Below are 18,392 nucleotides of genomic sequence, written 5' to 3'. Positions count from 1 at the left end.
TTAAAATTGCAATTTAGTAAACTAAAAAGGCCGTATTGGCATGTGTTGCAATGTTAATATTTCATCTTTGATATATAAACTATCAGACTGCGTGGTTGGTAGTGGTGGGTTTCAGTAGGCCATTAACAGACACAATCCACTTTGCACACGTTTAGTAGATCAGATTTGCGTGTGCTATCAAGTTTGCACATGTTTTAGTACATGTAAACCTTCAGTACAGTAAAATCAGGTCCTATATGTGTCTATTTGAAACAAAGTGAATAGAGGGTGAGACTCACGGTGCATTTCGGTTTGCTTTAAGTTAAAGTTCCAATGATTGTCACACACACTAGGTGTGGTGAAATTTCGTCTGTGCCTTTGACCCATTCCCATGTTCCACACCCTGGTAGGTAAAGGGAGCACTGAGCAGCAGTATGCGAATCTTTTGGTGGAAAATATTCCTCTAGCTATAGCGAGGTTAAAATGTCAATGCAAGGATCTACCAATGTGTCTACAATGTGTCCAGGTTTCTCTATATAACAGGTTCTTTATATAACTGGAGCACTCTAGTGCTTTTTAGGGATTTGCTGCAAAATGTTTGTATGGTGTCATTCTAAGCCTGCCAGTTGAATAGCTCTGAGGTACACGCTGACATGCTTTTGCCTTTTTACGCATAGCATATTTGCATACACCCACCTTGAAATGTTGCATTTTCATTCACACAATAAAAAGCCCACACATCTAAAACCACATTGTGTGGGGTGGCTTTTTTCTTATTCCAACGACACTGTGAGATTTGAACTCTCACAATGCAACCCACTGACATAAATGCATATTCACAATATAAACTAGGGCATCAATTACAAACCCCGTTTCCATATGAGTTGGGAAATTGTTTTAGATGTAAATATAAACGGAATACAATGATTTGCAAATCCTTTTCAAGCCATATTCAATTGAATATGCTACAAAGACAAGATATTTGATGTTCAAACTCATAAACTTTATTTTTTTTTTTTGCAAATAATAATGAACTTAGAATTTCATGGCTGCAACACGTGCCAAAGTAGTTGGGAAAGGGCATGTTCACCACTGTGTTACATCACCTTTTCGTTTAACATCACTCAATAAATGTTTGGGAACTAAGGAAACTAATTGTTGAAGCTTTGAAAGTGGAATTCTTTCCCATTCTTGTTTTATGTAGAGCTTCAGTCGTTCAACAGTCCGGGGTCTCCGCTGTCGTATTTTATGCTTCATAATGCGCCACATATTTTCGATGGGAGACAGGTCTGGAATGCAGGCGGGCCAGGAAAGTACAAGGACTCTTTTTTTTACGAAGTCACGCTGTTGTAACACTTGTCTTGCTGAAATAACGTTGCTTGGATGACAACATGTGTTGCTCCAAAACCTGTATTCAGCATTAATGGTGCCTTCACAGATGTGTAAGTTACCCATGCCTTGGGCACTAATACACCCTCATACCATCACAGATGCTGGCTTTTGAACTTTGCGCCTATAACAATCCAAATGGTTATTTTTCTCTTTGTTCTGGAGGACACCACGTCCTCTGTTTACAAATATATTTGAAATGTGGACTCGTCAGACCACAGAACAACTTTCCACTTTGCATCACTCCATCTTAGGTGAGTTCGGGCCCAGCCAAGCCAGCGGCGTTTCAGGATATTGTTAATAAATGGGTTTAGCTTTGCATAACAGAGTTTTAACTTGCACTTACAGATGTAGCGACCAACTGTAGTTACTGACAGTGGTTTTATGAAGTATTCCTGAGCCCATGTGCTGATATCCTTTACACACTGATGTGGGTTTTTGATGTAGTACAGCCTGAGGGATCAAAAGTCCGTAATATCATCGCTTACGTGCAGTTTAATTTCTCCATATTCTCTGAACTTTTTGATGATTTTACGGACCGTAGATGGTAAAAATCCCCAAATTCCTTGTAATAGCTCGTTGAGAAATGTTGTTCTAAAACTGTTCGACAATTTGCTTACAAAGTGGTGACCCTCACCCCATCCTTGTTTGTGAATTACTTAGCATTTCATGGAAGCTGCTTTTATACCCAATCATGGCACCCACCTGTACTCAATTAGCCTGCACACCTGTGGGATGTTCCATGTAGGTGTTTGATGAGCATTCCTCAACTTTATCAGTATTTATTGCCACCTTTACCAAATTTTTGTCACGTGTTGCTGGCATCAAATTCTAAAATTAATGATTATTTGCAAAAAAAAAGGAATATGGGTTGAAAATGATTTGAAAATCATTGCATTCCGTTTATATTTACATCTAACACAATTTCCCAACTCATATGGAAACAGGGTTTGTACAAGTGGGGTGATGTGGGGTCATGTGTGGTTGTTGCAATGTGAGACATTGGGTTTGAGTGATTGACACATTGGGTTTGAGTGATTGAGAAAGTAAAGGCGTGAACAATGTCAGAGCTTTGTTTTGAATCGTGTATCTTTTGTTAAACAGCAAGCATTGGGTGGTTTTAGACAATGAGGTGTAAAGGCCAGATGGACACTTGTACTGGTTTAGAACAATTCAAATGAGACTGAAGAGATAAACTGCACAAATAGTAATCTAAGGGTATACTGTATTCTACACTTATACAGTACGACTGTACCTCATGGAGCTAATTATTAGATACCATGTTTATATTGAACGCAGGATTAAAGGAACATTTTTCTGATAAAACAACACGTTAATTGGAGTTCTTTAATTGTAAGAGTGAATCTAAGTGTGAATTGTTGTGTGATTGGCTGATGACTAGTACAGGTCAGAACATGACGTAAGCTGGGATCAGCTCAAGCCCACTCGTCTCCCTAATGAGGACAAACAGTATTAAAAAAATATACCGGTAGAAGAATTTATCTATCCTTTTTTTTTTTGCTTATCCAAGGTCTTGTTAAGGGGGCAGCAGCTTTAGCAAAGAAACCAACACTTCCACCAGTTATTTTGTCCAGCTCCTCCCGGGTGACCCCAAGATGTTCCCAAGCTAAGCTATTAGATAGAGGGCCCGATCTACAAACCCCGTTTCCATATGAGTTGGGAAATTGTGTTAGATGTAAATATAAACGAAATACAATGATTTGCAAATCCTTTTCCACCCATATTCAGATGAATGCACTACAAAGACAAGATATTTGATGTTCAAACTCATACACTTAATTATTTTTTTGCAAATAATAATGAACTTAGAATTTCATGGCTGCAACACGTGCCAAAGTAGTTGGGAAAGGGCATGTTCACCACTGTGTTACATCACCTTTTCGTTTAACATCACTCAATAAATGTTTGGGAACTGAGGAAACTAATTGTTGAAGCTTTGAAAGTGGAATTCTTTCCCATTCTTGTTTTATACAGCGCTTCAGTCGTTCAACAGTCCGGGGTCTCCACTGTCGTATTTTACGCTTCATAATGCGCCACACATTTTCGATGGAAGACAGATCTGGACTGCAGGCGGGCCAGGAAAGTACCCGCACTCTTTTTTTACAAATCCACGCTGTTGTAACACGTGCTGAATGTGGCTTGGCATTGTCTTGCTGGCATAAGCAGGGGCGTCCATGAAAAAGGCGACGCTTAGATGGCAGCATATGTTGTTCAAAAACCTGTATGTACCTTTCAGCATTAATGGTGCCTTCACAGATGTGTAAGTTACCCATGCCTTGTGCACTAATGCACCCCCATACCATCACAGATGCTGGCTTTTGAACTTTGCGTCGATATCAGTCTGGATGGTTTGCTTCCCCTTTGGTCCGGATGACACGATGTCGAATGTTTCCAAAAACAATTTGAAATGTGGACTCGTCAGACCACAGAATACTTTTCCACTTTGCATCAGTCCATCTTTGATGATTTCGGGCCCAAAGAAGCCGGCAGCGTTTCTGGATGTTGTTGATAAATGGCTTTCGCTTAACATAGTAGAGCTTTAACTTGCACTTACAGATGTAGCGATGAACTGTATTTAGTGACATTGGTTTTCTGAACTATTCCTGAGCCCATGTAGTGATATCCTTTAGAGATTGATGTCGGTTTTTGATACAGTGCAGTCTGAGGGGTTGAAGGTCACGGTCATTCAATGTTGTTTTCCGGCCATGCCGCTTACTTTGAGTTATTTCTCCAGATTTTCTGAACCTTTTGATGATTTTATGGACCGTAGATGTTGAAATCCCAAAATTTCTTGCAATTGCACTTTGAGAAACGTTCTTCTCAAACTGTTTGACTATTTGTTCACACAGTTGTGGACAAAGGGGTGTACCTCGCCCCATCCTTTCTTGTGAAAGACTGAGCATTTTTTGGGAAGTTGTTTTTATACCCAATCATGGCACCCACCTGTTCCCAATTAGCCTCCACAGCTATGGGATGTTCCAAATAAGTGTTTGATGAGCATTCCTAAACTTTATCAGTATTTATTCCCACCTTTCCCAACTTTTTTGTCACATGTTGCTGGCATCAAATTCTAAAGTTAATGATTATTTGCAAAAAAAAAATGTTTTTCAGTTTGAACATTAAATATGGGTTGAAAATGATTTGCAAATCATTGTATTCTGTTTATATTTACATCTAATACAATTTCTCAACTCATATGGAAACGAGGTTTGTATTAAGACCCAAATACCACATGCTAAACAGCGTGTGCAAACTATTACATAATTATAAAATGTGTGTACTACAATAGTGAGTGTCTTGCGTGTAATCTACTAAGCCTGCGTGTAAACTGCCCTATTTAAAGGGGATCTGCACTTTTTTCCTCTATCATTCACAATCCTTACATGAGACAAGCACACCTGTTTATAATGTTTTTATGCATTCTAACTCATGAATACATGTTAGCAAAAGTCAGCTTACAATGGAGCCAATGGGAGTCGCTCTATTTCGCCTATGAAGTGCTCTAAAGAACATCCAAAAGTCTCCATCATCGTTTTATGTACACACTGTACGTATGTATGTAATGTAGTACCAGGCATATTCATAATTACATGTAATATTTACATATTTAGCTAATATTAAGCATACGTGGCATAATAATTTCACAGACGTATCACAACACACGTGTGCATCATGCATAAGCGTCATGCAGCAGTATTGCTAAGAGCTAGACAAGATATAGAAACATAATAAAACAATCACTTGCTTTCCAATGTCTGCTGTCATTGGGATGCCAAAAGATGGGATGTTTATATCTTCTGATTTAGATGAAGAATTATCATAATCCTACTGCAGGTAAAAAAAATTAAAAAAAGCCAAAAACAAGCGTTTTTTTTTTTGTTTTTTTATTGTGTTTTGGACACTCGGATGAAGCGAGGGGCATAGCTTTCTACCGGTCCCAGTTGGCTGCAATGGTGGGGGAGGATGCCGGACAGTCCTGGCAGGCCCAGAAGTATTGTGAGGGTATGCTGGGAACGTCTAGTAGAGTCTCCTGTCAGAAAATATTTCGATTCCCACCACAGGAAAAACTTAGAACATGTCACGAGGGAGGCGCTGGACATTGAGTCCGAGTGGACCATGTTCCGCACCTCTATTGTCGAGGCGGCTGATTGGAGCTGTGGCCCCAATGTAGTTGGTGCCTGTCGTGGCAATAATCCTAGAACCCGCTGGCAGCGGTGAGGGATGCCGTCAAGATGAAGAAAGAGTCCAATCGGGTTCTTTTAGCTTATGGGACTCCAGAGGCAGCGGACAGGTACCGACAGGCCAAGCGGTTTGCGGCTTCAGCGGTCGCGGAGGCAAAAACTCAGACATGGGAGGAGTTTGTGGAATCCATGGAAAACGACTTCCGGACGGATTCGAAGCGATCCTGGAACACCATCCGCTGCCTCAGGAAAGGGAAGCAGTGTACTTCTCACACTCTGTATGGTGAGGATGGAGTTCTGGTGACTTCGACTGCAGATGTTGTGGATCGGTGGAGGGAATACTTCGAAGACCTCCTCAATCCTACAAAACACGTCTTCCTAAGAGGAAGCAGTGCCATGGGAATCTGTGGTGGGCCCTCCTATTTCTGGGGCTCAGGTTGCTGAGGTAGTTAAAAAGCTCTTCGGTGGTAAGACCGGGGGAGGATGAGATCGGCCCGGAGTTACTTAAGGCTCTGGATGCAGTGGGGCTCTCTTGGTTGACAAGACACTGCAACATTTGGGCACACCCCAAAGAGGCAACATTTGTTTCCTCTCCAATCCACTACTGTCCATATTGTATGTTGTCCTCTTAGGGCAATGGTTGAGTTGGAGCTTATCCCAACTTCAGGCGCAGGGCGGGGTACAGCCAAAACATGAAACACATAAACAAACAACAATTTACACTCACATTATGGACACTTCTGAGTCTCCATTAAATGAAATGTTTTTGGAACCTAGCTCCAACAAACTGTGAGGTCAACATGCAAACAACTGGTCCACCATGCAACCTTTTTCTTTGGTAATGTTAGCTAAAATCTCAGATAAAAAAGATCATATTTTTGGCCTTGATTTTCAGGTGTTTGATATTGCATAGATTTCAGTGTGTCATGATCTCACGTGACAGTTATTATTCATTTCTTGAATTTAATTGTATTTTCTGTCCAGCGCTTTTCTTTTGTTTCTACGTCCGTTTTCCTTTATTTTGCCACCATTTGTTTACTCTGGCTCCCTCACCTCCTTCTTATGCCAGCCTTGTAATATTATTAATCCTTTATGTTACCATGACCTGGACCCCGAATAGACCTTGAGCTCAGAGTGCTTGAAAATACTTAACTTGACGTGTCAAAGGATCCTGTAAAGAAACTAGCAAATTGTCAGCCTGCCCTTTTGTTTAACATTTAACCTCCATTTGTGTCTCTGCAGCTTAATCAGGAGGCTCTGAAGGAGCATGAAGATAAAATGAAGTGTCTGTCAGCTGAAGTAAGGAAAGGTGTTAACGCCTGTGTCGGCCTTCACTTTCCTGAACTCATCGACCAGGCGGCCAACGATAAAGCAGAGGGTGCCAACTTCTATGGAGATGTCTTTTTGGGCTAGATTTTTCTTAAAGCTGCCCCTTTTTTTTGGTTGAGCTCAAAAGTCAACATGTTTGTGGTGCCGTATATTTTTTCTGTATTAGGAGTTAATATGATGTGTTTCAGGTTTAGCATCACACATAGAGTTGGTCCTCATCACACATTTGCACTATTGTACTCACAAAACATGCATGTACACAACAAGGCATCAGGGAAATATTTTGTGAATTGTTTTGTGTAACAAACCAAAACTCTTTTTTAGTTAACCCTTATATTGTATATCGGGGACTTTTTTTTTGTCCTTTCAGGTACATTTGTGCTTTATTTTTGGCCATAACGTTGGTTGTGTTACTCCGATTGGAATTACTTTTTCCCAAGGTTTTTTTTTCATGTTCAAGTTAATGGTTTTGTTTTGATTCCTCTCGGATAGTAACAATACACTAAGAATTAATTTAAGCCAAGGTAAATTCGCCAGGATGAAAAAGTCCTCAGGGAGGTAAGGATGTATGAAAGTCATTTGGATTCATATTTTTTTCCAAAATTAAACCCTGAATTTAGAAAATGCATGATTAAAGTGTGTACAGTTGTCCTTTGTTTACCGATGTTAATTGGTTTCAAACATGATCGCGATAAATTAATTTCCGCAAAGTAGAACTCTTAATTATAAGTCTTGTATTTGCATAGATGGGGCATAAAACACCTGTTTACCACCTTCCAAAGAAGTTTTTCAACATTATGAGAGCCCTCTTGATATGAAACAACACCTTTTTAGTCACATTATTTCCATAAATTTTATATGTTAATGCTGTCTGAGGATGAGCCAATCAGTGGCCACGGCAGTGAAGAGTGTGCTCTGATTGGTTACGTCTTCTATAGTGGCCAATACTATTGACATTTTTTGTTTATTTAGCCAATTGTGAAGACTGTAATGGTTATGCGGTTAAACAAATTGTAGTTGTAATGGTAGTCAATGGGGACTTTTTTGACCCATCATATTAAACAGCTTTTAGGTTTAGAGTCTGACACAGTAAAAATAACAATACAATTACACATCAAAATTAGTTTATTACTAATCTTATGTATATTCAGGCCTAATGTTTACCCCAGTACCCTAGCAATATATGGATGATAACTCATGTTATGCACATCTATCAACAACAAAAATACATCATTGGTTCAAATGGTCAATTAAAGGGTTAAAATAAAAATGAAAACATGACATTGTATTTAGGACTGAGGTTGATGATGATGATGATGATGATATTAGGAATGTGATGTAAATCCAAATATTTTTATGTACTTGTAATTCCCAGGGGCCTTTACTGTCCTGGTGTCACTTATGTCCCAAAGGGTTAAGTCACCCTAAAAAGTGTCTAATTTACAATTACTAATTTACAGCAGATAGTAAAAATGTTGTAAATATTTGGGTGTCTGAATGCAGAACCACGACTAAGCGGGGACTTACTGTATGCCGAGGGCCAATAAAATAGAGGCCCTCGGACATCCCTAATTTAAACAATGCATTGTGATAAAAAACATGTATTTATTGCTGAAACATCAATTAACGTTTATTTATATAGCCCTAAATCACAAGTGTCTCAAAGGGCTGTACAAGCCACAAAGACTTCCTTGGTTCAGATCCCACATCAGGGCAAGGAAAAACTCAACCCATTGGGATGACAATGAAAAACCTTGGAGAGGACCAGGTTAAATTACAGTAACTTTGTCGCAATATCCAATGATGATGTGATAAAAACCTATTTCTTGTTTAAAAGCTACATACAACATTAACTGTTCCTTGTTCATATACATATCACATATTTATAAAGCGTTCGGATGTTTTCATCAAGTCAATGTACTCTTGGTTGCCAAAAAGGGATCCAAAGTACTATTTTGATAATGACCCATCTAAAAAAGAGACTGAGACTACAATATGAAGCTGGCATAAACAGCTACAGACTTTGGGACCAAAAACTGAATGGAGAACTTATGGAGCAAGTTGGGCACACTGAGGTGAGGCGTGATGGGTTCATGTTTACTCTAACTCATCTGACGCAAAGGATGACACTGAAGTTGATCATAGGCTTTGTTCACATGACCTATGTAGTGTGAAAGGAAGGATTGAAGGATTGGAATATTTTTAAGCCAACCACAAATATTTCTAGCATACACGAACACCTAATACCATTTGTATATTGATCTTCCCCTCATATTTCTGCATGCTAACTACCATATACAGTAGGTATTATACTATATAATTAGGTATTACTGTGAATGGTTAGTTTTAAAAAAACATACATATACAGGCATGAAATAAGGGTGTGAGGTATTTGCAAGCAGCAATAATTATCAACATAAGCCTGCGGAGGAGCAGTTATAATGGAAACCGGAGTCAGGTGGGACATTGACAACCCAACCTCCCTTTGGTAAAGTTTATTAGACTTTTTTGAGAAGGAGAAGACAGACATATTGCCTCGAGCCAGAGTAAGCAGGATGTCTCCCTTTCCCTGTGTGTGGCAATGAGGGAATTGTATTTCTTTCCTTCAAACAATTACTTTGGAAATATAAAATAGTGGATCTGAAAATTTACAGCGGCTTGGTGAGCTTTATTAGAGATTAAACGAACACGCATAGGAACATAAGTTCTCATCCCTTCAGCGGGCCTGGCCCCACCGAGGCCCGCCCATGACGCCGGAACCGCTGGTAAAACAGGCATCAACATCACGTGTGAATAAGCTGTAATTACACTAAACCCAGAAAAGCACAAATGTACTTTTTAGACAAGTGTGATGAGATTTAGACACAATTACAAATTAAATTCGAAACATTTTACGGTTCAAACAAACAGCAGTGGTGTTTTAGTATTTTCAGTGACAAGAGGACTTCACATAAGTATTATCAAAAAATAAAAAAAGATTGTATTATTTTTCAACAATACATTGCGCATTTTTATTGTGATATGCAGATAGATTTAATGTCTTTTTGCTATTTACATGTTCCACCAATCACAACGATTCATGGCAAAATGGTTCTGTCCTTGTTGTGTATAGGTAGCCAACAGCCAAACCAACTAACAGGGATGAAATCATTACCTCTTGCTGTCACTTGTAAATTGTTCTCAGCAGATCTCAGCCCCACACATGGTACATTGAATTACAGTAACCCGCCAATGTTCTCGACAATGAGAGCCACGTACTTCTTCAAGTGCCGACACACACCAGAATGGGTTTTTGCAATAAACACAGCTTTTTCTTTGACTCAACAACCCAAGCAATCTGGAGTGTTCCCTTACTTCCTGTTGTTCTCTTTCATTGGTAAAATCTTCCTCCCGATCCACTGACTTGACTGACATTTAAAATTGGATCAAAGCTGTCGACAGCCTCGTGTGGGAGACACAGCTTGTCCCCGAGAGTACCGCCACCTCTTGCACAACCCAGATGAACCGTGAAGTCCTCGAGCGTTGAAACGGTGAATCATTGGGCTCATTGATTTACAGAAGGAAGCTCCCCGATAACTCATCTCATACCAGCTGGTGGGAGGTGGCACAAGAAAGGGTTTGGACCGGTCAACAAGTGACCACACGCTGACACACGTTGCTGGAAAGCAAGCCAATTAGAGGAGGAAGCACATTTTTACACATGGATTGTTGTGCAGCCAGGAAAACAGCATGCAAATGGTGGGGGAAGATAGACTGAACAGTATTATTGAATTTGCTTACAGAACCCTTAGCGTCCGAATAACCAACTATTTATGTATTTAAATCACCCAGTCATTTCCAATAATATCATTACATTTTGGAGTAATCTGTAGTTAAATAACTGTACTTGGAACATAGCCCTTTCCATCCCCAGTGTTGCGATCTGCTGCTCAGATCTTCACGTGTTTGTTTTTTCATTCTCAGTCTGACCCGTTTATTTCCTGTTTTTGTCCATCACTATGGTTACACATCAGTCCACCTGTTAGTCTCGCCCCGCACACCTGCTACTAATTTTCACCCTCCTATTTAAGCTCACCTTTTCTGTTTACTCATTCTCGGATCCTAATTTGCCCACGCGCATCAGTGACGACTCTCATCATTCGTATGTATTTTCTCGCTAGCTCTCACGCCAAGCCACTTTATTGTCTAGCTTTCATGCTAAATGTTTTGTTTACTCTTTTGTGTCCTCGTACCAAGTTCTAGTTTTCCTTGTTTTATCCTAGCTTTCACGCTAGCGTCTTTTGTTTACTTTTTCTCTGTACACCAGTATTTTTGTTCATAGACTTTTGTTATTAAATACCCTTTATCTTACCTATGCTGTGTTCTGCTTCGACGCATCCACGGGAAAACCACACCGGCATTACAATGCCGAAGAAGAGTCTTCACAGTAGGATCCGAGCATTAAAAGGTTTTTCCGCGTCTGGCAACCACGAGGAGACCTTCGACGAAGGCACATGGAGGGTATTCCGAGCGATGGAGGCTGAAACTCTCCGATGCAATCCAGACGAAAGCATGATGTGGGACCTGGAGGGAAAACTGGTTCCGATCGATGCTTCCGGGAGCGGTGAGTTTCCCTCCCGCAGCGCTCGCGCTCGTCCGCGTAGGCGGAAGCCGCGAAGTATGGCTTCGTCGGGCGACAGTGACTTGCCCACTCCATGTCTCCCTCCTCACGAACACAGCAACCTACAGTCAGCACACAAAACCCCTACACCATTGTTTGGGGACCCAATAACACACTTTGCTAACAGTTTTACCGACTGGGCAAATTCCCAACTTGTGTCCCGCGCAGATGACGTCATTTCGTCGACGCCCCCCGGTAACGCAAACCCGTCTTCCGATGATGTCATCAACAAGGAATTTTTTGGGGAAGATTCGTTTTCTCAGCCATTTTCAAATGACAATAACATTAATAATAAGATACAAAAGTATCAGGATATTTTTTCTTATTATTCTAGTCAACCTCAGTCACCTAGTTTTTCTTCTAACCCACCGTTTAAACCTCATTCTCTGCCCAAGTCCAAGGTTTTTTCTCCCTTTTCAAAGGGACACTCTGGACAATATAGAGGGGAGGGGTCTGCCCGCCTACAAACCTCCCACCACCCTCCCTTATGGTCAGTCCCTGACCACAGGGAACGGGTCTGGGATTCCCGTCTGGAGGGGGGGGCTATGGCCTATAGCTGTGTTGCGGAGGTAGGGCAGACGCTACCTGTTCTTAAAACTGCTAAACAAAAACCTCCATGTAGGCCACCTTTACCTGTTTTTCGGCCCGCTAAACGCTTAGCTCCTCCTAGTAGACCTCCTCCACCTGTGTTCTCCCCGGTCAAGTCACGCCCTCTTAGACCTCCTCCACCTGTGTTCCATCTGTGCCCTAGTTCTAGTTTTAGTCACAGTCTCTCTCAGAGTTCGAGTCCCAGCCTTCTTCGTAGCCCATGCTCTAGTCCTACTCGTAGACCGACTTGTAGACTGAGTCGTAGTCCAAGTCCTGGTCCGAGTTTCCGTTCTGATTCTAGTTGTAGTCCTAGTCTTTCTCGTAGTCGTCGTAGTCCTAGTTCCACTCGTAGACTGATCCGTAGTCCGAGTCCTGTTTCGAGTCCGGTCCCGAGTCTTGTTTCTTGCCTTTGTAATATTAGTACTGATTCCCCTCGTGGTCTTAGTCCGAACCCTAGTCCTTACCCAAGTTCTTGTCCGAGCCCCAGTGTTACTGTAAGTCCTAGTCTTTGTCCTAGTCCTTGCCCGAGCACCAGTTTGATTGTTAGTCCCAGTCCTTGCCCAAGCCCTAGTTTGACCGTTTGTCCTAGTTCTTGCCCAAGCCCTGGTATGACTGTAAGTCCTGGTCGTTGCCCAAGCCCTTCTCAAAGCACTAGTGTGATTGTAAGTCCTGGTCCTCTCTCAAATCCTTGCCCGAGTCCTAGTGTTTGTCTTATCACTCATCATAGTCCTAGTCCTGCTCACAGCCAGTCCCCTAGTTCTCCTCGGCAGACCCCTGTGCCTGCTCCTCGGCTGAAGCCGACTCCTGCTCCTCGGCTGAAGCCGACTCCTGCTCCTCGGCTGAAGCCGACTCCTGCTCCTCGGCTGAAGCCGACTCCTGCTCCTCGGCTGAAGCCGACACCTGCTCCTCGGCTGAAGCCGACACCTGCTCCTCGGCTGAAGCCGACACCTGCTCCTCGGCTGAAGCCGACACCTGCTCCTCGGCTGAAGCCGACACCTGCTCCTCGGCTGAAGCCGACACCTGCTCCCAGTCTGGTTCTCACACCAGCACATGACACTAACCTGGTTTTCACGCCAGAATTCGACTCTCGCCTGGTTCACACACCAGCAGCTTTTTCGGGCCTGGTTCTCGCACCAGTTTTGAACTCTAGTCTGGTTCTCGCACCAGAAACTGATGTTAGCCTGGTTCTCACACCAGCCTCCGACCCAGAACTGGTTCTCATACCAATTACAGACTTTAACCTGGATCTCACTCCAGCAACAGCTCCAAAGCTGGAGCCGACTCCAGCACCAGCTCCAAAGCTGGAGCCGACTCCAGCACCAGCTCCAGAGCTGGAGCCCACTCCAGCACCAGCTCCAGAGCTGGAGCCCACTCCAGCACCAGCTCCAGAGCTGGAGCCCACTCCGGCACCTACGTCGACGACGGGGCTGGAACCTTCACCTGTGTCGACGGGGCTGGAGCCCACACCAGCGCCGACGACGGGGCTGGAGCCCACACCAGCGCCGACGACGGGGCTGGAGCCCACACCAGCGCCGACGACGGGGCTGGAGCCCACACCAGCGCCGACGACGGGGCTGGAGCCCACACCAGCGCCGACGACGGGGCTGGAGCCCACACCAGCGTCGACGACGGGGCTGGAACCCACACCAGCACCACCGACGACTACGCCTGCATTCACGTCGATGACGACTCCTGCGGCTCCCAGGCCGCCTCCGACGACTCCTGCGGCTCCCAGGCCGCCTCCGACGACTCCTGCGGCTCCCAGGCCGCCTCCGACGCCTTCTTCGGCTGCAGCACCCGCATCATCCTCGCCAGCTGCACTCGGGCCTGCTTTGGCTGCAGTCCCCGCACCCTCGTCTGCTGCTTCCAAGCCTGCTGGGATTTCGGTGCTGAGGCGTCGTCCACCACGTCGACCACGGGCGTGGCCTCTGCGAGGTCATCCTCCTCGCCAGATACTCCCTCCTCCATGTCGGCCACGGATGTGGCCGTGCCCGGGTCGTCCGCCTCGCCGGGCACCTCATCCTGCGAGGCGGCCACTAATGTGGCCTTTTCGAGGTCGCCCGCCAAAACTTTTTCGGCAGCAGCGTTCCACCCGCCGCCGCCACATGATGTGTCCTCGGTGGATTCGGGGACATGCGATCTGGCGACCCTCCACCGTGGACTCCCTCCGCCCTCCCTTCGTTTGTGAACTTTCTGGTTTTGGGGAGGGGGTTCAAGTTTTGTTTGTTTTTTAAGACATCTGGTATCTGTCTTTTGTTGGGGGGGAATACTGTTGCGATCTGCTGCTCAGATCTTCACGTGTTTGTTTTTTCATTCTCAGTCTGACCCGTTTATTTCCTGTTTTTGTCCATCACTATGGTTACACATCAGTCCACCTGTTAGTCTCGCCCCGCACACCTGCTACTAATTTTCACCCTCCTATTTAAGCTCACCTTTTCTGTTTACTCATTCTCGGATCCTAATTTGCCCACGCGCATCAGTGACGACTCTCATCATTCGTATGTATTTTCTCGCTAGCTCTCACGCCAAGCCACTTTATTGTCTAGCTTTCATGCTAAATGTTTTGTTTACTCTTTTGTGTCCTCGTACCAAGTTCTAGTTTTCCTTGTTTTATCCTAGCTTTCACGCTAGCGTCTTTTGTTTACTTTTTCTCTGTACACCAGTATTTTTGTTCATAGACTTTTGTTATTAAATACCCTTTATCTTACCTATGCTGTGTTCTGCTTCGACGCATCCACGGGAAAACCACACCGGCATTACAATGCCGAAGAAGAGTCTTCACACCCAGACTCTAAATGCCGCCTGCTTTTGGTATGAAGTCATCTACAACAGTGTTTTTTCAACCACTGTGCCGCGGCACACTAGTGTGCCGTGTTGATACAGTCTGGTGTGCCGTGGGAGATCATCTTATTTCATTTATTTGGTGTAAAAATATTATTTGCAAACCAGTAACTATAGTCGGCAAATGATGTGTTGTTGTTGAGTGTCGGTGCTGTCTCGAGCTCGGCAGAATAACCGTGCAATACTCTTCCATATCAGCAGGTGGCAGCTAATTGCTTTGTAGATGTTGGAAACAGCGGGAGGCAGCGTGCAGGTAAAAAGGTATCTAATCCATCCATCCATTTTCTACTGCTTATTCCCTTTTTTAGGGTCGCGGGGGGCGCTGGCACCTATCTCAGCTACAATCGGGCGGAAGGCGGGGTACACCCTGGACAAGTCGCTAACTTATCGCAGGGCCAACACAGATAGACAGACAACATTCACACTCACATTCACACACTAGGGCCAGTTTAGAGTTGCCAATCAACCTATCCCCAGGTGCATGTCTTTGGAAGTGGGAGGAAGCCGGAGTACCCGGAGGGAACCCACACATTCACGGGGAGAACCTGCAAACTCCACACAGGAAGATCCCGAGCCTGGATTTGAACCCAGGACTGCAGGAACTTCGTATTGTGAGGCAGACGCACTAACCCCTCTGCCACCGTGAAGCCCAAGGTATCTAATGTTTAAACAAAAAATAAACAAAATGTAAGTGCCCCTAAGAAAAGGCATTGAAGCTTAGGAAGGGCTATGCAGAACGAAACTAAAACTGAACTGGCTACTAAGTAAACAAAAACAGAATGCTGGACGACAGCAAAGACTTACTGTGGTGCGAAGATGGCGTCCGCAATGTACATCCGAACATGACAAGACAATGTCCCCACGAAGAGGGATAAACACAAAGTAGATGTGGAAAATATCGCTCAAAGAAAGACATGAAACTGCTACAGGAAAATACCAAAAAAAAAAGAGAAAAAGCAACCAAAATAGGAGTGCAAGACAAGAACTAAAACACTAGACACAGGAAACAAACAGCAACAAACTTCAAATAAGTCAGGGTGTGATGTGACAGGTCGTGACAGTACACCTCCTTTGAGACAAGAGCTATAGTAATGCATGCTTGGTTATGGTTTAAAGTCATATCCAACATTTGCGACAAAGACTTTTTACTGTCAACTGAGTTTCGTTCTTTAATGATTTCTGATGGTGGTGTGCCTCCGGATTTTTTCAACGCAAAAAATGTGCATTGGCTCAAAAAAGGTTGAAAAACACAGATCTACAGAACTGGGGCCCATTTCCCTGCATAGAATGTGTGTACAAAGGCAGGTAAAACTATTATTTTGATCACACAATTGCATGTTTTTGTAGCCTTGTTCCGTGATTCCTTAAAAACTGGTGTGGTTAACATCAACAAAAAGAGAAACTTAAAAGACTCACCATATCTGGACTTCCATGCATATCCAACTGCTCTTCCACAGACACCATAGCATGTGTTCCTCAGTATTTCCTCAAGCATCTTAAGGAAAAAATCAGTGGAAGAGGACACAAAATAGAAGTGCCTACGTTGTTTTTGTCTATGGTGTTTGAGCGTTGGTTCTGCTCTTCTTTTTCCATTTTTCCACAGGTTCTGACACAGTCTGTCTCCCCTCAAAAGTGCTCCTGATTTAAGGGATCGCATTTGGCTTGAGTCTTTCAAATGTTTTCCATCCAAATTCCAACCAAAACTTTTTTACTTCAAAGTCAGAATTATTAAAATGGTCGCTGATCGCGGCCGTGACTCATGCTTTGTTTTAAAGATACTGTATATCCAGTTCATTTATCGACGTCTATTCTCGTCTCCAGTTACGTAAGTAACGTAACAAGCGCGTGGCTCTTTTCACGGACAACCGTGGCTCTTGTGTCGTTTTGAAGACAAAAAAACAGTTTGTGTCTACATTTTATTAACCTAAGGATTCACAGCTAAATCTGGATTGAGGGGGCTGAAACCGGCCAAGGTCACTTCTCCAACACTAGGAAACAATATGCAAATTTGAGAGGAAAACTAAAATGACTCTGAACAATCTTTCTTTTCAGTAGTTATTAGTACCAAATTGGGTACTGTAGTACCAAAACTTACAAAGAAAACCAGCACGTGCAACATTTTTTCTCATATTTCCTAAAATAAATAACATCAATCTAGGCAGCCAAAATTATCAACACAATACAGTAAATTTAAATAATAACACAAATACATCACTTTTACCTTTTTACTGAGATGGCGAAGAACCATATTTCTTGAGTTCAGTATTGTTTCTCTCTTTCTTTGTCAAAGTGTTGTTTTGTTGCACACTGCATGACGTGGTCCGTCTTTTCTGAGCTTTTATTTTGCCCTTTTCCAGTTTTGTGTTGAATTAATTGGTTTTACTTCCGTATGAGGAGGCTGCAGTGTGCAGCTGTTTGTAATCTCTAATCAGGGCGTCCTTAAGCACGACGTTGGTTGATTAATTTAGCATTTTGAGTGTATCTTGTATGTCAGATATACTACTTTTGCACTTCTTGTTGCCTTTTTCCAGTTTCCTGGGGCCTCATATAACTAAGTTGCATGGCGTTTGTCATTATCTACTGCTTGGATCATGTTTTGTTTTGTTTAGTATTTCCTTAGATGTTGATTTAGTTCTGTTTCAGCACCCTGGTTTGTTTTCTTTGTTGCCACGGGTCCTAATTATTGTCACCTGCCTCTGATTAGCGGTCAGGAAGCTCACCTGCTCCCGGTCACTAATCAGTGAGCTACTTATTCCTGCCTCTCGCCACCCTCTGTCTGGCAGTTTTATTTGCAACACGTGACGATTGGCTCTATTTGTTTCTTGTTCCTGTTAAGGCTAGACATTTGCTAAGATTTACCGTAGCTTCCCGTGCCATCGGCACCGTTTTGTATTTTGGCTTGTTTATGGAAATAAATCATCTTTCTTACCTGCACACTGCTTCTGGACGTCCATCCGCATCTTGGGGATACGTCCACCGCATAAACGTGCGACACCGACGTAACAGCATTCCTACAAAAAATGTAGAAGTCGCTGCCTCGCGGTTCCACTAATACACCCGTCAGAGTAGCCAGGCGTACGGAGTTGTACAACAGTTTTAATGTTTTTGAACACACTCATCAGTGACAGGTTCTATCCAATAATTTTCAGTCTCTCTCCAAACGTCCTCCTCCCCCTGTTCCTGGCCACTAATGTTGAAGACAACAGGTGATTAGATAACTCATACCACCTGGGAAATTTAATCACCTGTTCAGCTGTGTCTCGCAGCCAGCACTACCACGCCCCTCGTCTGATGGTGCTCTGTCCTCAACATCATGGACAGAGGCGGTGACCTCCGCTCCTGCAGGCAGCGCTGGCCACACCTGCCTCCACATAGACATATTTTTAAATCCAGAAAAGTGTGCA

The 18,392-nt window shown here is 43.3% G+C and overlaps 1 protein-coding gene and 1 long non-coding RNA gene across 3 annotated transcripts in view; one reads left to right on the top strand and one right to left on the bottom strand.

Moving 5' to 3' along the window:
* plcb2 (phospholipase C, beta 2) overlaps positions 1–7,503 on the top strand; it is a 77,443-nt gene extending 69,940 nt beyond the window's left edge. The window contains exon 32 of the mRNA XM_061895439.1: positions 6,813–7,503. Coding sequence (XP_061751423.1) covers positions 6,813–6,983 — 171 coding nt within the window. The 3' untranslated portion in view covers positions 6,984–7,503. The remainder of the gene's footprint in view (positions 1–6,812) is intronic.
* A 2,548-nt stretch (positions 7,504–10,051) lies between these two features.
* On the bottom strand, positions 10,052–18,144 carry LOC133548775 (uncharacterized). 2 transcript variants are annotated; one of them, XR_009805953.1, is made up of 3 exons: positions 17,918–18,144; positions 16,405–16,483; positions 10,052–10,557 (listed from the first exon to the last, which is right to left on the bottom strand). It is a non-coding gene; the product is annotated as an uncharacterized LOC133548775 (long non-coding RNA). The 2 variants fall into 2 exon arrangements; XR_009805954.1 differs by having other exon boundaries at positions 10,052–10,490.
* Between the last annotated feature and the right edge of the window lie 248 nt (positions 18,145–18,392).

Source organism: Nerophis ophidion, linkage group LG03 (assembly GCF_033978795.1).
Source record: "Nerophis ophidion isolate RoL-2023_Sa linkage group LG03, RoL_Noph_v1.0, whole genome shotgun sequence".
NCBI classification, from domain to species: domain Eukaryota; kingdom Metazoa; phylum Chordata; class Actinopteri; order Syngnathiformes; family Syngnathidae; genus Nerophis; species Nerophis ophidion.
The sequence above is the reverse complement of the archived record's forward strand: the minus strand, read 5'-3'. Positions and strand labels throughout refer to the sequence as shown.